At 43.2% G+C, this 16,188-nt stretch overlaps 2 protein-coding genes across 4 annotated transcripts in view; one reads left to right on the top strand and one right to left on the bottom strand.

The window, feature by feature from the left end:
• The window catches only part of plekhh3 (pleckstrin homology, MyTH4 and FERM domain containing H3), a 71,036-nt gene extending 69,310 nt beyond the window's left edge, over nt 1-1,726 (top strand). For all 3 annotated transcript variants that reach the window (XM_067969299.1, XM_067969298.1, XM_067969297.1), the window contains one exon: nt 70-1,726. In XM_067969299.1, the coding sequence (XP_067825400.1) occupies nt 70-237 (168 nt within the window). In that variant the 3' untranslated portion in view covers nt 238-1,726. The remainder of the gene's footprint in view (nt 1-69) is intronic.
• A 2,536-nt stretch (nt 1,727-4,262) lies between these two features.
• The window catches only part of tubg1 (tubulin, gamma 1), a 66,438-nt gene continuing 54,512 nt past the window's right edge, over nt 4,263-16,188 (bottom strand). The window contains exons 9-11 of the mRNA XM_067969296.1: nt 11,972-12,124; nt 6,372-6,533; nt 4,263-5,806 (exon numbers count right to left, since the gene is read on the bottom strand). Coding sequence (XP_067825397.1) covers nt 5,609-5,806; nt 6,372-6,533; nt 11,972-12,124 — 513 coding nt within the window. The 3' untranslated portion in view covers nt 4,263-5,608. The remainder of the gene's footprint in view (nt 5,807-6,371; nt 6,534-11,971; nt 12,125-16,188) is intronic.

The raw sequence follows: 16,188 nt of genomic DNA, 5'->3' as shown, positions 1-16,188 counted from the left end.
TTGCTGGCTAATGTGAAAAAATGGTTTTCTGAATGCTGCCTTTTTAAATTAATTTCTTTTAATCCCTAGGTCCAAGAGATTGCTCAGCTAATGAAAATTTATAGCACCAATCACGTCCGAACACGAGCCCGTGCTGGTAGCCATGGGACCACACCCATCACAACAGGTGGTCGAGCCAACAGTCATCGTCGTATCCTGTACAGGGATTCCAGCACTGAGGAAGCTTTTACATTGTGAGGCACTTGATACAGCAAAGCACATTGGGAGAGCTATCTTTGTCAAGATATTCCCTGACCTCATTACTACTGCATCAGTAGGACCCAGCACACCATGTATACACAGCTCAGCAACCCCATGTTACCTTATAGTGCCTTTTATTCTTTCCAACAACCTCTGTACAAGTGCTTACTGCAATGTTGCTGCAGCAGGGAGTTGGTCCCTTTTTAGGCCTTTTTCCTGAAACACTTGTTGATGCAACTTCCCCCGAGCTTCTTTACAGCCTATAGTACAACTGTGGTACTGTCACTTAAACATTTAACATGCTGTAGATCGTATGACCGTTGCAAAAAGGCTTCAACATTCAGAAAGTTTACACTGTATGACCAACATACTGCATAATTTTCTAGACGTTTCAAACTATTGTGAGAACTTCTTACAGAAACACAGGGAGGCATCAGAAACCAAGTTTCCTGCTGCAGTCTTGCCCTGTCATACTATCCTGAAGGCAGTAACAGGTGTGAGTGACCGCCCCCCCTCCATCTTGCTCACTCGGCAGAGGCCTGGCAGATTGGGGCTGGAAAAGAACAGGAAGTTTAATGTCACCCTATTGTAAATCAACAGAAATGGGAAGGTATTCCAGCAAAATATTCCCCTTGTACATCAGTCCCCACATTAACAAACCACCTGGTATCTTAGCAATTGAACAGAATCCATAAATGTGGCAAGGATTCCTTTGCTCCGAACCTTAGTCATGTGATTAATGGGGATTATAACAACAATTTCTCATGCACTGATTATGTACAAGGTGATGGATAGGAAGTGGAAACCAAGCAGGGATTAGAGCACATTTAAAATTCAGATAGAGCTTTTGATCTGTTGCAGATGCAAGATTGAAACCAAAATGTCACTCTGGTGATATGTTAGTGCCCAGCCAGAAATCAGGAATTAATTGTATCTTGCTTTTAAAACACTACTCGTCCCAACTTATGTATCACAACTCCATGCTGCAATTACTACTTTCCTTTTTGAAAATGTTGCAACTTTGTTAAATGAACATAAGCTGAAGGGCTCAAGGATCGTTGGTGACACAGCAGGATATGAGCTAACCAGCCTGGAACCATTTCGTTACTGTGCAGTTTTATTGTTAGATATAGGCACAGGTTTAAACAAACAATCTACAGGAAACAGTATGTACCAAATCCTCTGGAACCAGGAGGTAACTCATTGCATCGACTTCCACAAGTCTGAAGCTGCTGTGAAACAACACCGACTGTAGAGTTATCAGACACCATTGTATAAAGCTGCTGGCAGCTTTGGTTTTACGGGACTACCCTTCCATATTGTGTCTTAAACTCACTTTGTAATGGAAAAGCTTTTTATTTAACTGTATACTGCATGTTTCCTTTCTCTTTCAATGTGCATTTACTGCACTATACTGTACAGATGAATTTGTGCAATATGTAAAAACTTTATCAGGATTAAAACAACTTATTTTAGTACTAGAAAATTGACTGCATTAGATTTACTAGCTTATTCCTGAATACATACCTATAGTTAATCTTCAAGCCCCACTCCAGCTCCTTGAGCATAGTCTAGGTTGCAAATGTAATGCCATAGTGAGGAAGTGCTGTATTGTTGGGGCTGCCGTCCTTTGAATGAAACATTAAACAAGGTCCTGTTCCAGTGCTTCGGGTGGATGTTAAAGTTCTGATGGCACTAATCGAAGTCCTGGCCACTCTTCTTCTCTGTGACCACCACCAAAAAACAGATTAACCGGTCATTTGTCTTGTTGCTGTATTGGGGCATCATTGAGCACCCAACGGCTGCTCTGTTTGCCTACAGTGGGTTTTCAGATGTGTTAAAGCACTATATACATTCTTTATATGAATCACAGATCTTTAATATCTCTAGAACCCTCAATCCCATCTGAACAGTTATTTATCCAGTTCCTTTTTAAAGGGTATAATTTGATGTATAGCCTGTTGCTCAATGGTGATGCTATAATGAGAGCACACAGCCTCATCAATTCCATCTCCCAAATAGATAAATACAGGCCAGAAAAAATAAAGTGGCAGAATGTTGGATTCTGGAATTAACCAACCCAATAATTGTGTAGAAAGCACAGGATTCAGAGTAAAGGACTGTGAGTCAATTAAAGCTCAGTGATTGAATGAACCATGGCCATTGTAGGCAGCATGTCAGACCTTCAAGGGGCTTGAAACTTCTGTGCTTAAACTAGATTCTAGGGACAAAGGACACTACAAGAAATTCACGTTGGCTAACTGCGGGTCCCCTAGCAGAGATATTTGAATTGCGGGTCCCCTAGCAGAGATATTTGAATCATCCACCGCTACAGGTGAGGTGCCTGAAGATTGGAGGGTAGCAAATGTTGTGCCTTTGTTTAAGAAGGGCAGCAGGGAAAAGCCTGGGAACTACAGACCGGTGAGCCTGACATCTGTAGTGGGTAAGTTGTTAGAGGGTATTCTGAGAGACAGGATCTACGGGCATTTGGAGAGGCAGGGACTGATTAGGAACAGTCAGCATGGTTTTGTGAGAGGAAAATCATGTCTCACGAATTTGATTGAGTTTTTTGAAGGGGTAACCAAGAAGATAGATGAGGGCTGTGCAGTAGACGTGGTCTACATGGACTTCAGCAAAGCCTTTGACAAGGTACCGCATGGTAGGTTGTTACATAAGGTTAAATCTCATGGGATCCAAGGTGAGGTAGCCAATTGGATACAAAATTGGCTTGACGACAGAAGACAGAGGGCGGTTGTAGAGGGTTGTTTTTCAAACTGGATGCCTGTGTCCAGCGGTGTGCCTCAGGGATCGGTGCTGGGTCTGCTGTTATTTATATTAATGATTTGGATGAGAATTTAGGAGGCATGGTTAGTAAGTTTGCAGATGACACCAAGATTGGTGGCATTGTGGACAGTGAAGAAGGTTATCTAGGATTGCAACGGGATCTTGATAAATTGGGCCAGTGGGCCGATGAATGGCAGATGGAGTTTAATTTAGATAAATGTGAGGTGATGCATTTTGGTAGATCGAATTGGGCCAGGACCTACTCCGTTAATGGTAGGGCGTTGGGGAGAGTTATAGAACAAAGATCTAGGAGTACAGGTTCATAGCTCCTTGAAAGTGGAGTCACAGGTGGATAGGGTGGTGAAGAAGGCATTCGGCATGCTTGGTTTCATTGGTCAGAACATTGAATGCAGGAGTTGGGATGTCTTGTTGAAGTTGTACAGGGCATTGGTGAGGCCACACTTGGAGTACTGTGTACAGTTCTGGTCACCATATTATAGAAAGGATATTATTAAACTAGAAAGAGTGCAGAAAAGATTTACTAGGATGCTACCGGGACTTGATGGTTTAACTTATAGGGAGAGGTTAGACAGACTGGGACTTTTTTCTTTGGAGAGTAGGAGGTTTAGGGGTGATCTTATAGAAGTCTATAAAATAATGAGGGGCATAGATAAGGTAGATAGTCAAAATCTTTTCCCAAAGGTAGGGGAGTCTATAACGAGGGGACATAGATTTAAGGTGAGAGGGGAGAGATACAAAAGGGTCCAGAGGGGCAATTTTTTCACTCAAAGGGTGGCGAGTGTCTGGAACAAGCTGCCAGAGGCAGTAGTAGAGGCGGGTACAATTTTGTCTTTTAAAAAGCATTTGGACAGTTACATGGGTATAGAGGGATATGGGCCAAGTGCAGGAAATTGGGACTAGTTTAGTGGTATAAACTGGGCGACATGGACATGTTGGGCCGAAGGGCCTGTTTCCATGTTGTAACTTCTATGATTCTAAGTTCACTACTCAATTCTGACCACCTATGTCTATTAAATATTAATGATCAGTAAATAACTTTAAAACTGATTTTTTTGCTATATAACAAAAATCAAATGCTTGGCTAAATAATCAGGAAAGCATCATGTGATATTTCTCTTTGAAAAGCAACAGAATCCAAATGAATGTGTATATGTGGGCTGGGGGAAGAATTGGAGATGAGACTTCTCAGAACTAAGTGAGAGATGCAAAAACTACTGTTCAATAGAAAATGTCTTTTATTAGGATGTGCCACATAGGAAGCTTAATAATACACTCTACACTGTTATGTATAGTCCCCTCCCCCCAGATATTCCCACACATCCAATGCACAAAGTACAAGCTAAACAAAACTGAAACAAATGGAGTCTCAATCATATTTAAGATTGTGTCCATGTAAAGGGATCACTGCCGCAGACATTTCGTGACTGTACCTGGAGATCTAAGAAACTGTAACCAAATCAAAACACGTGGCAATAACACCTAAACAGGGAACTTAACTCTTTAAATGAGCAGCATGCTTGACTGATGTTTTACTTCCCAAGTGAAGCAACATTCCCAGCATTCCTCCCCCGGACAAGCATTCAAACATGGGGCGCCGAGCTGACTACCTGCATTTTCCGATCCACAGTCTGCGAAGGTGACCAGTTCACCATTGCCTCCATCACTCCAGATATTCTGGAGGGAGGTGAGGCCAGGTACTTAATGATGTCCTTGGTAAACTGAAAAAAATCCACTCCCAAATTTAAATAGAGACAAAATGTTTGTTAGTATAAATTAAATTGTATATCCAGGACTGGACTAAATCTGAGTGGGAAGGTGGGATGAAAAATAAACACACTCTTAGCTGACAGTGTCTCCACTGTTTTTAAATTTAAAATCTCAGTAAGATTCAGAAGAAAAAAGGTGTGAATTTTTGTCAGTTTTGTTTTTTTAAAAAAATGCATGAAGAAAAGGAATTTTTTTTCTTAACTGAGCTGCCTGGGCAAATCTGTTCAGGGTTATTTCAATATCGCCTCCATGACACACTGCCACATAATGGTTTCACAACCCACCGTGTACATTAGACGCTGACTCAGAGCTTGGACAGCTCACTGTGTACACTAAAAGCTGACTCCATGCTTATACAATGTGCTGCTCCCACCAGCACTGCAATCAAAACTGCACAGAGGTGTACCAGAGTGAATCACTGAACTGAATGAAATGCATTTATACAGTTAAAGCTTTCTGATCAATGCCAGAATCACCAGGTTTCACTCCGCAGCTATCCTTACGTGTCCAGGGAGGAGTGGGATAGTGGCACTCAGTACAGCTGTTGTGTAAACGAGTTTCAGACACAAATTCAGTGCTGGTCTGACACAAGCGGTCCTGCACATTTGCCATGTTTTGTGACATCCATTAATCATGGATTTGAACAAAGGAAACTTGAACGCAAATATCAAACAAGCAGAAATGTTAAGATAGGTACAGAGGCTACTTATTGATTTAGGATGCCACACACACTGGAATCTCCTAATTTACACATGTTTTCGGTTCAGCCTGGCTGCAGTAACATTGGCTTGCTCGCTCACTGCTCCTGTGTGCCCCAGGAAATGTAGTCAGGGCGGGTAGCAGCATGATACTCATCAATCAGCTGCTGTACAATCTCCCGAGAGTTGTCCAATTCATCAAAGTTCTCCTTAAACATGTCCTCTTTGCGAAACTGTTCCAAGAAAGCTTCCCTCTTTCTGAGCTTGTCGTACTGTCTGCTGGTTCTCTCGAACAGCTGCGGTGGAGGGAGGGCAGGGCAAGAGTTGGGAGGAGAGGAAATCTTTAATGCCATAAAATTAAGTATAAGTTACATTAAGGTACAACATTAAACCTCTTGGATGCAACCTTCTTTTAATGCTGAAAGCCCATATTCAATTTCCTTCGAAGTTTAGATCTGCATAAATAATGATGTGGAGCTGTTTCTATGAATTCAACCAAGAACTTTGGCAACGGTATGATGGTAACGAAAAGCTCTTTGGCTAGAAGCACATATCCTATTTGTTCACCAAGTCTCTTCTGGTACAGACACTCCCAGATCAGTATGGAACGCAACAACATTTATTGCCCGTTTCTGGCTGCAGAATATATTATAAATTGCACTTTGCACTGGGCCATTTATTTCACCTTCCTCTCTCTGTACAGCCAAAGTACAAGTGAACAAGTAATCAAAATGCAGAAATGTAAACACCCATCAGCAGCCAATGGGAATCAAGCCCAAAGCCAAACAACACTATTGTCTTTACGATCACTTGCCTTGGAATTTGAGTCATGAAACTGGTTCGTGCAGTACTGATACTTACTGAGGAGATGCTGGTGTGATTCGCCATCATCAGCCCACTGACACGATGAGCTGACGGCAGATAAGGAGACTTCCGTGACAGCGCCACCTGTATACTGGCTGGGCCCCATGGAATGAAGTTGGCCAACTTCCGCTCCCTTATTCTTTGTAGACTCTTGTGAACCTATTTAAAGAACATAGTGTTAAGAGTAAGTTCCTCTTTAAGAAAAAGACTTGTATTCATACTGCACCTTTCATAGCCTCAGTACATCCCAAAATGCTTTCTTTTTTGAAGTGTAGTCACTGTTTTGTAAGTAAATGTGCAGACAATTTGCACACAGCAAGGCCCCACAAATGAGATGAATAACCAGCTAATCTGTTGTGGTGGTGGTGTTAGTTGAGGGATGAATACTGGCCAGGGCATCAGAAGAACTTCCTGCTCTCCTCTGAATGGGATCTTTTATGTCCGCCTGAAGAGGTAGTTTAATGTCTCACCTGAAAGACCACACCTCCGACAATGCATCGCTCCTTCAGTACTGCACTGGTGTGTCAGCCTAGATTATGTGCTCAAGTCCGGGAGTGGGGCTTGAACCTACAACCTTCTGATTCAGAGGAGAATGTGTTACTAGCTGAACCAAGCTGACACTATCTGCCTCAGTAGATATCAGTTAACTCAGCAGACAGCAGGGTTCAAATCAGACATTTCTGGTCTATATGGCTAGTATCAGATGGAGCATTTACTGCTGAGCCTTTAGAAAAGTCAACATATCTTTCTATTTACCATAAAATGGAGAATTCTATTGTTAAACCTGATACAAAAACACTACCCAGACAACAGACAACCACATAGAGCACCTGCAGGCGGATACTGACCTACATAAGTAACTAATGGGTGACAACTTTTTTCTCGGCAATTTGATTTCTAACCTTTTTCACCATGTGGACACTCCACATATCTCACATCTTACCTTCCCCAGCCAGGATCTGTGCATACAGCAAAGCAATGCAAGATAAAATGCCCATGGTGACTGAGCCTACAATTTCTCCACCTAGTTTTATTTTTCTCCCCTCCTAACCTGAAGGTGCTAAATCTTGCTGGAGTATGGGTCCATGGATACTGGTTGACCGCAAGTATCTTGCCCAAGTGGCTGTTCTTCATTGATGCTTAGACAGAATGCAAGGTATTCAACTGTGGGAGGGTATAACCGCCAAGCCCAATCCTGGCCTCCCCTGGTATCTATATACACGTCATTTCCAGCGGGAGTATTGGATAATAATCAGAAGCTGGAACCTTGGCTGATTTCCCTCTCCCCTGCCCAGGGTACCCAAACTGCTCCTATGCTGCCATGATTGAGATCAGCTAACACAGCACAAAAATCAAATCAAAAGAACCAGAGATGTTTACAGCATAGTAGGAGGCTAATCAGCCTGTGTCTACCAGAGCAATCCCAAACGAAACCCACTGCCCTGCTCTCTCCCCATAGCCCTGTATCAATCCCAAACTAATCCCTCTGCCCCATAGCCCTGTACCAATCCAGAACAAATCCCATTGCCCAGCTCTCTGCCCATGGCCCTGTATCAATCCAAAACTAATCCCACTGCCCCACATCTCCTGCTGTTTCAAATATTCATCCAATTTTCCTATAAAAGATGCAATGGTCTCTGCCTCAACTCCTCCCTGTAGCAAAGCAATCCACATTTCAACACCCTCGAATCTTTGAAGGTGAAAGGACAAGTTGAGAAGGCTTTTAAAAAAACATATGGGATCCTGGGCTTTATTAATAAAGGCACAGAGTACAAACACAAGGAAGTTAGGCTAAACCTTCATAAAACACTGGTTAGGCCTCAGCTGGAGTATTGTGTTCAATTCTGGACACCACACTTTAGGAAGGATGTGAAGGCCTTAGAGAGGGTGCAGAAGAGATTTACTAGAATGGTACCAGGGATGAGGGACTTCAATTATGTGGAGAGACTGGAGAAGCTGGGGTTGTTCTCCTTAGAACAGAGAAGGAGAAGGGGAGATTTGATAGAGGTGTTCAAAAGCATGAACAGTTTTGACAGAGTAAATAAGGAGAAACTGTTTCCAGTGGCAGATGGGTCGGCAACCAGGGGACACAGATTTACGGTGATCGGCAAAAGAGCCAGAGGCGACATGAGGAAACATTTTTTTATGCAGCGAGTTGTAATGATATGGAGTGCACTGCCTGAAAGGGTGGTAGAATTAGATTCAATAATAACTTTCAAAAGGGAATTGGATAAATACTTGAAGGGAAAAAATTTACAGGGCTATGGGAAAAGAGCAGGGAAATGGGACTAATTGGATAGCTCTTTCAAAGAGCCGGCACAGGCATGATGGGCCGAACGGCCTCCTCCTGTGCTGTACCTACAATGAAGAAGACATTTCTCTTAACCCCTCTCATTATTTTCTCTTATTGACAATTTTAAATTGGTGACCCCTTATCACTGACTCCCCAACCACTCCTTGTCCAGGCAGCAATCCCCCCCCCCGCCAACCTACAGCATTGACTTCCGGAGTTATCTGGAGTCACAGGTCTATCCCATTAATGAAGGAAGCTGGCTAATCAATCAACAGTGCCCTGTGTGTAGTGTCAACCTGTCTGGTTCGGATATCAGATTACAGAACATGCCACATAGATTGACTCAGTTCCTATCTTCCAGCACCAGGTATGTTATTTTCGATGTGTCTCGACCCCTCCCCCAAGGAGGAATGTGGCCCAAGGAGAAAATAAACTTCCAAGTGAGTAATAGGAAATAAATTTGAGAGAAGTACAAAAGCCAACCAGCCATACAGGCTTTGAAAACAGACAATAACCAGCCAGCCTCATACTTTTACTATCAGCTGCTTTTGTTCTTGCACAACAGCCAAGCCTGATTTGTACCGCAATGAAGTATACAGTGGTGTTCCCCAGGGGTCGGTATTAGGACCACTGCTCTTTTTGATATATATTAATGACCTTGACTTGGATATAGGAGGCATAATTTCAAAGTTTATAGATGATTCAAAGTTTGGAAATGTAGTAATCAGTGAGGAGGATAGTAACAGACTTCAGGAGGACATAGCCAGACTGGTGAAATGGGCAGGCACATGGCAGATGAAATTTAATGCAGCGAAGTCACAGAAAGGTTACAGCACAGTTCGACCCATCGAATCCACGCCAGCTCTATGCAAGAGCAATCCAGCTAGTCCCACTCCCCCGCCCTATCCCCATAGCCTTGCAAATTTTTTCCGTTCAAGTACTTATCCAATTCCCTTTTGAAAGCCACAATTGAATCTGTTTCAACCACCCCCTCTGGCAGTGCATTCCAGATCCTATCCACTCGCTGCGTAAAAAAGGTATTCAAAATCACGAAGGGTCGAGACAGAATAGTTGGAGAGAAACTGTTCCCATTGGCAGAAGGGTCAAGAACCAGAGGACATAGATTTACAGTGATTGGCAAAAGAATCAAAGGTGACGTGAGGAAAAACTTTTTTACACAGCAAGTGGTTAGAATCTGGAATGCATTGCCCAAGGAAGTGGTGGAGGCAGATTCAATCATGGCCTTCAAAAGGGAACTGGATAAGTACTTGAAAGGAAAAAATTTGCAGGGCTACGGGGATAGGGCGGGGGAGTAGGACCAGCTGGATTGCTCTTGCACAGAGCCGGTGCGGACTCGATGGGCCGAATGGCCTCTGTCCGTGCTGTAACCTTTCTATGATTCTAGGCTGCAAATGTTGGCCGGTGTTTGTTAAGTAAATATACACGTGAAGTACATGATTTTAAATACCAAATCTCCTCTCAACCCTCTCAGTTCCAAGGAGAACAACCCCAGCTTCTCCGGTCTATCCACGTAACTAAAGTCCCTCATCCCTGGAATCATTCTAGTAAATCTTTTCTGCTCCCTCTCTAAGGCCTTCACATCTTTCCTAAAGTACGGTGCCCAGAATTGGACACAATACTCCAGTTGTGGACACGATGGGCCGAAGGGCCTCTATCCGTGCTGTATAACTCTATGAACCAGTGTTTTGTAAAGGTTCATCATGAAGATTCATGTGAAGTAATACATTTTGAAAGGAAAAATGAGGAGAAGCAATATAAATTAAATGGTACAATTTTAAAGGGGGTGCAGGAACAGAGACCTGGGGGTTCACATGCACAAATCTTTGAAGGTGGCAGGACAAGTTGACAAAGCTATTAAAAAGGCATACGGGATCCTTGGCTTTTACAGAAGCGTAGAAGTTATGGTAAATCTTTATAAATCACTGGTTGGGCCAAGTTAGAGTATTGTGTCCAATTCTGGGCACCTCACTTTAGGAAGGAGGCCGGGCCTGGGTGGAGAGCGTGCCTGATTGTCGCAATTCCAAACTTTGGTGAAAGAGAAAGGCTGCAAATGTTGGCCGGTGTTTGTTAAGTAAATATACACGTGAAGTACATTTACCTGTATTGTGTGAATGTATGTAAGCCGTTTTCTACTGAAGTTAGTGCAGGTGGCTAAAATGGTGTCCTAGGCCCAACCATCTTCAGCTGCTTCATCAATGACCTTCCCTGCATCATAAGGTCAGAAATGGGGATGTTCGCTGATGACTGCACAGTGTTCAGTTCCATTCGCAACCCCTCAGATAATGAAGCAGTCCGAGCCCGCATGCAGCAAGACCTGGACAACATCCAGGCTTGGGCTGATAAGTGGCAAGTAACATTCGCGCCAGATAAGTGCCAGGCAATGACCATCTCCAACAAGAAAGAGTCTAACCACCTCCCCTTGACAGTCAACGGCATTACCATCACCGAATCCCCCACCATCAACATCCTGGGGGTCACCATTGACCAGAAACTTAACTGGACCAGCCATATAAATACTGTGGCTACGAGAGCAGGTCAGAGGCTGGGTATTCTGCGGCGAGTGACTCACCTCCTGACTCCCCAAAGCCTTTCCACCATCTACAAGGCACAAGTCAGGAGTGTGATGGAATACTCTCCACTTGCCTGGATGAGTGCAGCTCCAACAACACTCAAGAAGCTCGACACCATCCAAGATAAAGCAGCCCGCTTGATTGGCACCCCATCCACCACCCTAAACATTCACTCCCTTCACCACCGGCGCAGTGTGGCTGCAGTTTGCACCATTCACAGGATGCACTGCAGCAACTCGCCAAGGCTTCTTCGACAGCACCTCCCAAACCCGCGACCTCTACCACCTAGAAGGACAAGGGCAGCAGGCGCATGGGAACAACACCACCTGCACGTTCCCCTCCAAGTCACACACCATCCCGACTTGGAAATATATCGCCGTTCCTTCATTGTCGCTGGGTCAAAATCCTGGAACTCCCTTCCTAACAGCACTGTGGGAGAACCGTCACCACACGGACTGCAGCGGTTCAAGAAGGCGGCTCACCACCACCTTCTCGAGGGCAATTAGGGATGGGCAATAAATGCCGGCCTTGCCAGCGACGCCCACATCCCGTGAACGAATAAAAAAAAAACCATAGCCTCCCTTGTGGCTAGTTAGTGATTTCTATTGGACAACACTGTTGTAAAGGACTTTGGGATGTCCTAAGGATGTGGTAAGGTGCTATATAATGCAAGCTCTTTTCTTCTTTCTAAAGCTAATGCTATATAGTTCTACCTGAGTAGGGTCTACCTCCCCCTGGATAATATTGAGAATGGCGATGTAGCAATGGTTAGTTTGTCTGTCTCTGCCAGTGGACACCATCACATTCTTGGGTTGCAACAGTCTTCGCATGACGTCCAGAACAGTTGTTTTACGCACACTTGCGACCTAAGAACAAAACATGCAACAGGTTTTAAAAACGGAGTTGCCCCTTTTCATTTCTTACATTCGAATATAAATAGCACTTCCCTACCACCATCATACAGACACTGAGAAATAAGAACTAAGAACCAAAGATCCACAGGCTTCTCATTAAACAGTGCTGAATACGCAAATATATCATAATAACATGCACAAGTGTACAAGACAAGACAAGACAGGGCTTTGTAGCTTCAATATCACATTACTTTCTCTATTTTCTCCCCCTTGAAGTCCCCCATGCAAAAACTTATCTCTTCCCCTCAACAGCTCTTTCTATAGCCGCAGTACTTCAAGACTTCAATATGTTTCCCACGTGTGGAGAGTTTCTTCTAACCCCTCTTGCACAAGTTACAAGAAAAAAACTTGGCATCCGATGGGTGATCAATCTAACTTCTGACTCCTCTCTTCATCGCAACATTTCTTATCTCTCAACAACTTGCAGTTATATTTCTCAATTTTAATTACTGATACAATGCTCAGTATTCCTCTTAATTTTCCTCCTAAATTCCAAATATACTGTCCTATATGCTCTTCCCTGCATCCTCAGCATTAACATCAAGACTCAACCCACCAACTCCTACTCTAACTCACTAACTTATTCTTTCCCAGATCCTCGAAACCGCAAAAATCCTCACCTCCCTCAGTCTCATCTTCCTGCTAGGCTTTTAAAAGTCAAGCTTTGCATCAGTGAATCAATACTTGCTGATTTACCTCATCTTTTACCCTGTTCAACATTGGTGGTGTCCACAACTCTTCATCTGTTTTCCCATTACAAAAAAACTCCACTCTCACACGCACAATCCTCAGATCAGTAAAACAAGAACAAACCACCGCAAGACCAAAGCGGTCCCTCCCAGAGCTGGTAATAAGTAGCATTGTTCTAAAAGGCAAAGTTACACTTTGGGCCCAGGGATACTGAAAGCACTTACCATAAATCTGCATCATGGACTTACACTTTTTTTAAAAAAGTGTCACACTTTTTTTTTTAAAAGTGTCTTTTTGCAGGATTCCACAAAGCAAACCTGTATGCTCTTCATTTACTGAGGCACACATACTTGGCTGAAGTAAGTCAAGGACATCGCCTTACAGTGAGTTCAAATCAGTGCTACAGTAACTAGCCAACTTTTGCTTAAGCTGGTAGACTCCAGTTAAATTCTATTCATAATGTTTGCCTTTCAAATTTATTACATACATGACTGATTGGCTGCTATGGGGACATTAACATCCATTAGCTTCACCCTGCTCATGACTGAGAAATAGCTTGCATTAATGTGATGTACATGCTGTAGAGCAGCTAAGCTTCTTAACTGTTTACAGTGTGAAGAATGAAGCTTTGCACACTAATACTCTGCTTGATATTGATTATTTTCAGATATGGGACCAATAAAGAGACCTTCAATTGTGGCTGGTTATCATTTAATTGCCCTGCTGGAAACCAGAGAAAAAGTTGCTTTTTTTATTTTGCACAGTGAGTAGTTATGATCTGGAATGCACTGCCTGAAAGGGTGGTAGAAGTAGATTCAATAACAACTTTTAGAGGGGAATTGGATAAATACTTGAAGGGAAAATTTTTTTTTACAGGGCTATGGGGAACGAGCAGGGAGTGGGACTAATTGGATAGCTCTTTCAAAGAGCTGGCACAGGCACGATGGGCCAAATGGCCTCCTTCTGTGCTGTGACATACTATGATATATACAGTTGTGGAGGAATGCTTTATTTATAACACTGAATAGTGTATCAAAATTCAAAATAATGCTTTTTGAAGTATTCAAGATTTAATTAAAGGGAAAAGGTGCTTTTAGCACTGATTTTTAAATGTATGTGCCAAATTTAACAGAAACACTACATGCTTATTTTGATGTCTATAGTTGAAGCTGTACTGCTGGTGAATACAAGAAGTAAATACTTTGCAGGAAACGCAACTATGTATAATCCCAGAAACCCACACCAGTTGGTACCATGCCGTCATGGCCTCAGGCAAGGTGGTTCCTATCCTTCGGTCATGTATTGTGATCTCTAATCACCCGGGTTAAATTAGCCTGGGTCAGGGGAAAGGTATGGGCCCCGCAATGCCTCCCCTGATGAGCAGATCATGTGTGATCTAAGGTTCAGGACTTGTGTTTAGAGCAAACTTCCAGTATAATTAACCTCAGGCACATCACTGGCCCGTCATACATCAGTGCAACAAATCTCCTACAACTTAAAGTCCTCGAATGTGACTTCCTGTCAGGAAAAGTGTAGGAATGCTCTGGAAAAGCATTCCATGTTGTCCAACTAGTTTTTAAGCTGGCAAAGCACAGGACTAGGTTACACTCTGTAAAGGCGCAAGTTGCAGGAATGGACAGTGACTTTTGAGGACCAAGTGCTCCACCAATTTTGAAGAGTTATACGATGGAAGTCCTGATCAGTTTTAAAAGTAACCCAAAGTTCATCAATGTGTGGTTTGACGTTGGTCACAGTAAAGACACCTGCCCCTACTGTATGCATCATTTGGCTTCCCCTTCTAACTCGAGGTCAGAATGCTACCAAACTGATGCGTCACGATGAAAAGTACGAGTATCAGTAATTTCATAAGTTTCTTTTCCACCAGCAGGCCTGGTCACTTCTGGACCAATAAGTATCCCTTCTCTCAAAACACCCGAGTCAGTCAAGCTGCTCCCCCAAATCTCAGCAAGGGTATTAATCCATTCAATGGATGGTCGGTTTTCGGGAAAAACAATGTTGCCTGCCAAAATTTGAGTACACATCTGGAAACTTGCCATTTAAATTTACCCTGTCTGTAACATGCATACAAAAAAACATACAGGAAGTTGGACTGAAGTCTGTCCGCTGCAGGGATTGCACAAGCAAGAGAATTGTGACCTCTGATGAAATACAGTCACCTTTTTATATATAAATGTACAACTTGAGCCAGTTTTTGCTTTCTAGATGTATAGGCATTTACGTGTTCATATGTCAGCACAAACCATTCACTGCCTCTGGCTGACCTCTCAGTAACCAGAGGGCTTCCAATAGGCAGTGCAGTGAGCTCATACTTGAAAATGTTCGGTACCTCACAAAGTATTGTGCAGAATTTAGGCATATTCTGGACCATAATGGCTGTTCTAACCCATCAGTCATTCTTAAAACATGCAAAACTGGTAACGTGCTGGTTCTTCAAGGGAACTATGGTTTGCAAACAACCAACCAGCACCACTCACCCAACACTTTGATCTTCTGCAATTCTGCTGTCAGTCTTTGAAAGGGGCACATCAAACCAAACCAAACACTAAACAAAAATAGCTTCAAATGCACAACACAAAAGATAGTTAAAGAGTAAAGAGTAACACACAATGCACTCTGGTATACCCGCTTGGAAAGCAAACTTCTTGCACGTTTTCGTCTTTCTGCAACATCCTAGATGAATATAATTGTACAGTAAATATTTGCCAACTAAAACGATGTCCTGCATAAGCTTTCAGGATCCATAATTGGTGCTTTATATACTACGGCAGAAACTTCCTTGGAGCCTGGGGCACAGTGCGTTCTAAAAGGAGTGGGAAAGGACAAGCGGGAAGCAGGAATTTCCTCTGGGGGCAGGGACAGGCAGTAATTTCAGCGTAACAGAAGAAAAGGAGATGAGATCTGCAGGATGGCATCATCCATTGGAATTCCTGCTGCTCCCACCAGCAGGATACCAGTGTTCAGTAGAGTGAAACTGTAGACGTGGGCCCACGGGAATGTTCCAAGCTGGGTTCATGCCGTAAAAAACAAAATTTTGGCCACTATGAAATTGGCTCTCTTATAAAGGCCAATTTCAAATTTGCTCACGTTTGAGGCCAATCCTACCAACTTAGTGCTCACGCAGCTGGCAAGCATTACGAAATTGGCTACAGGACAGAAAGCAGAGAGTAGTGGTTAACGGTTGTTTTTCAGACTGGAGGAAAGAGTGCAGTGGTGTCTCCCAGGGGTTGGTGTTGGGACCACTGCTCTTTCTGATATATATTAATAACCTGGACTTGGGTCTACAGGGCACGATTTCAAAATTTGTA

The sequence above is a fragment of the Heptranchias perlo genome, chromosome 30 (genome assembly GCF_035084215.1).
Source record: "Heptranchias perlo isolate sHepPer1 chromosome 30, sHepPer1.hap1, whole genome shotgun sequence".
NCBI classification, from domain to species: domain Eukaryota; kingdom Metazoa; phylum Chordata; class Chondrichthyes; order Hexanchiformes; family Hexanchidae; genus Heptranchias; species Heptranchias perlo.
The sequence above is the reverse complement of the archived record's forward strand: the minus strand, read 5'-3'. Positions and strand labels throughout refer to the sequence as shown.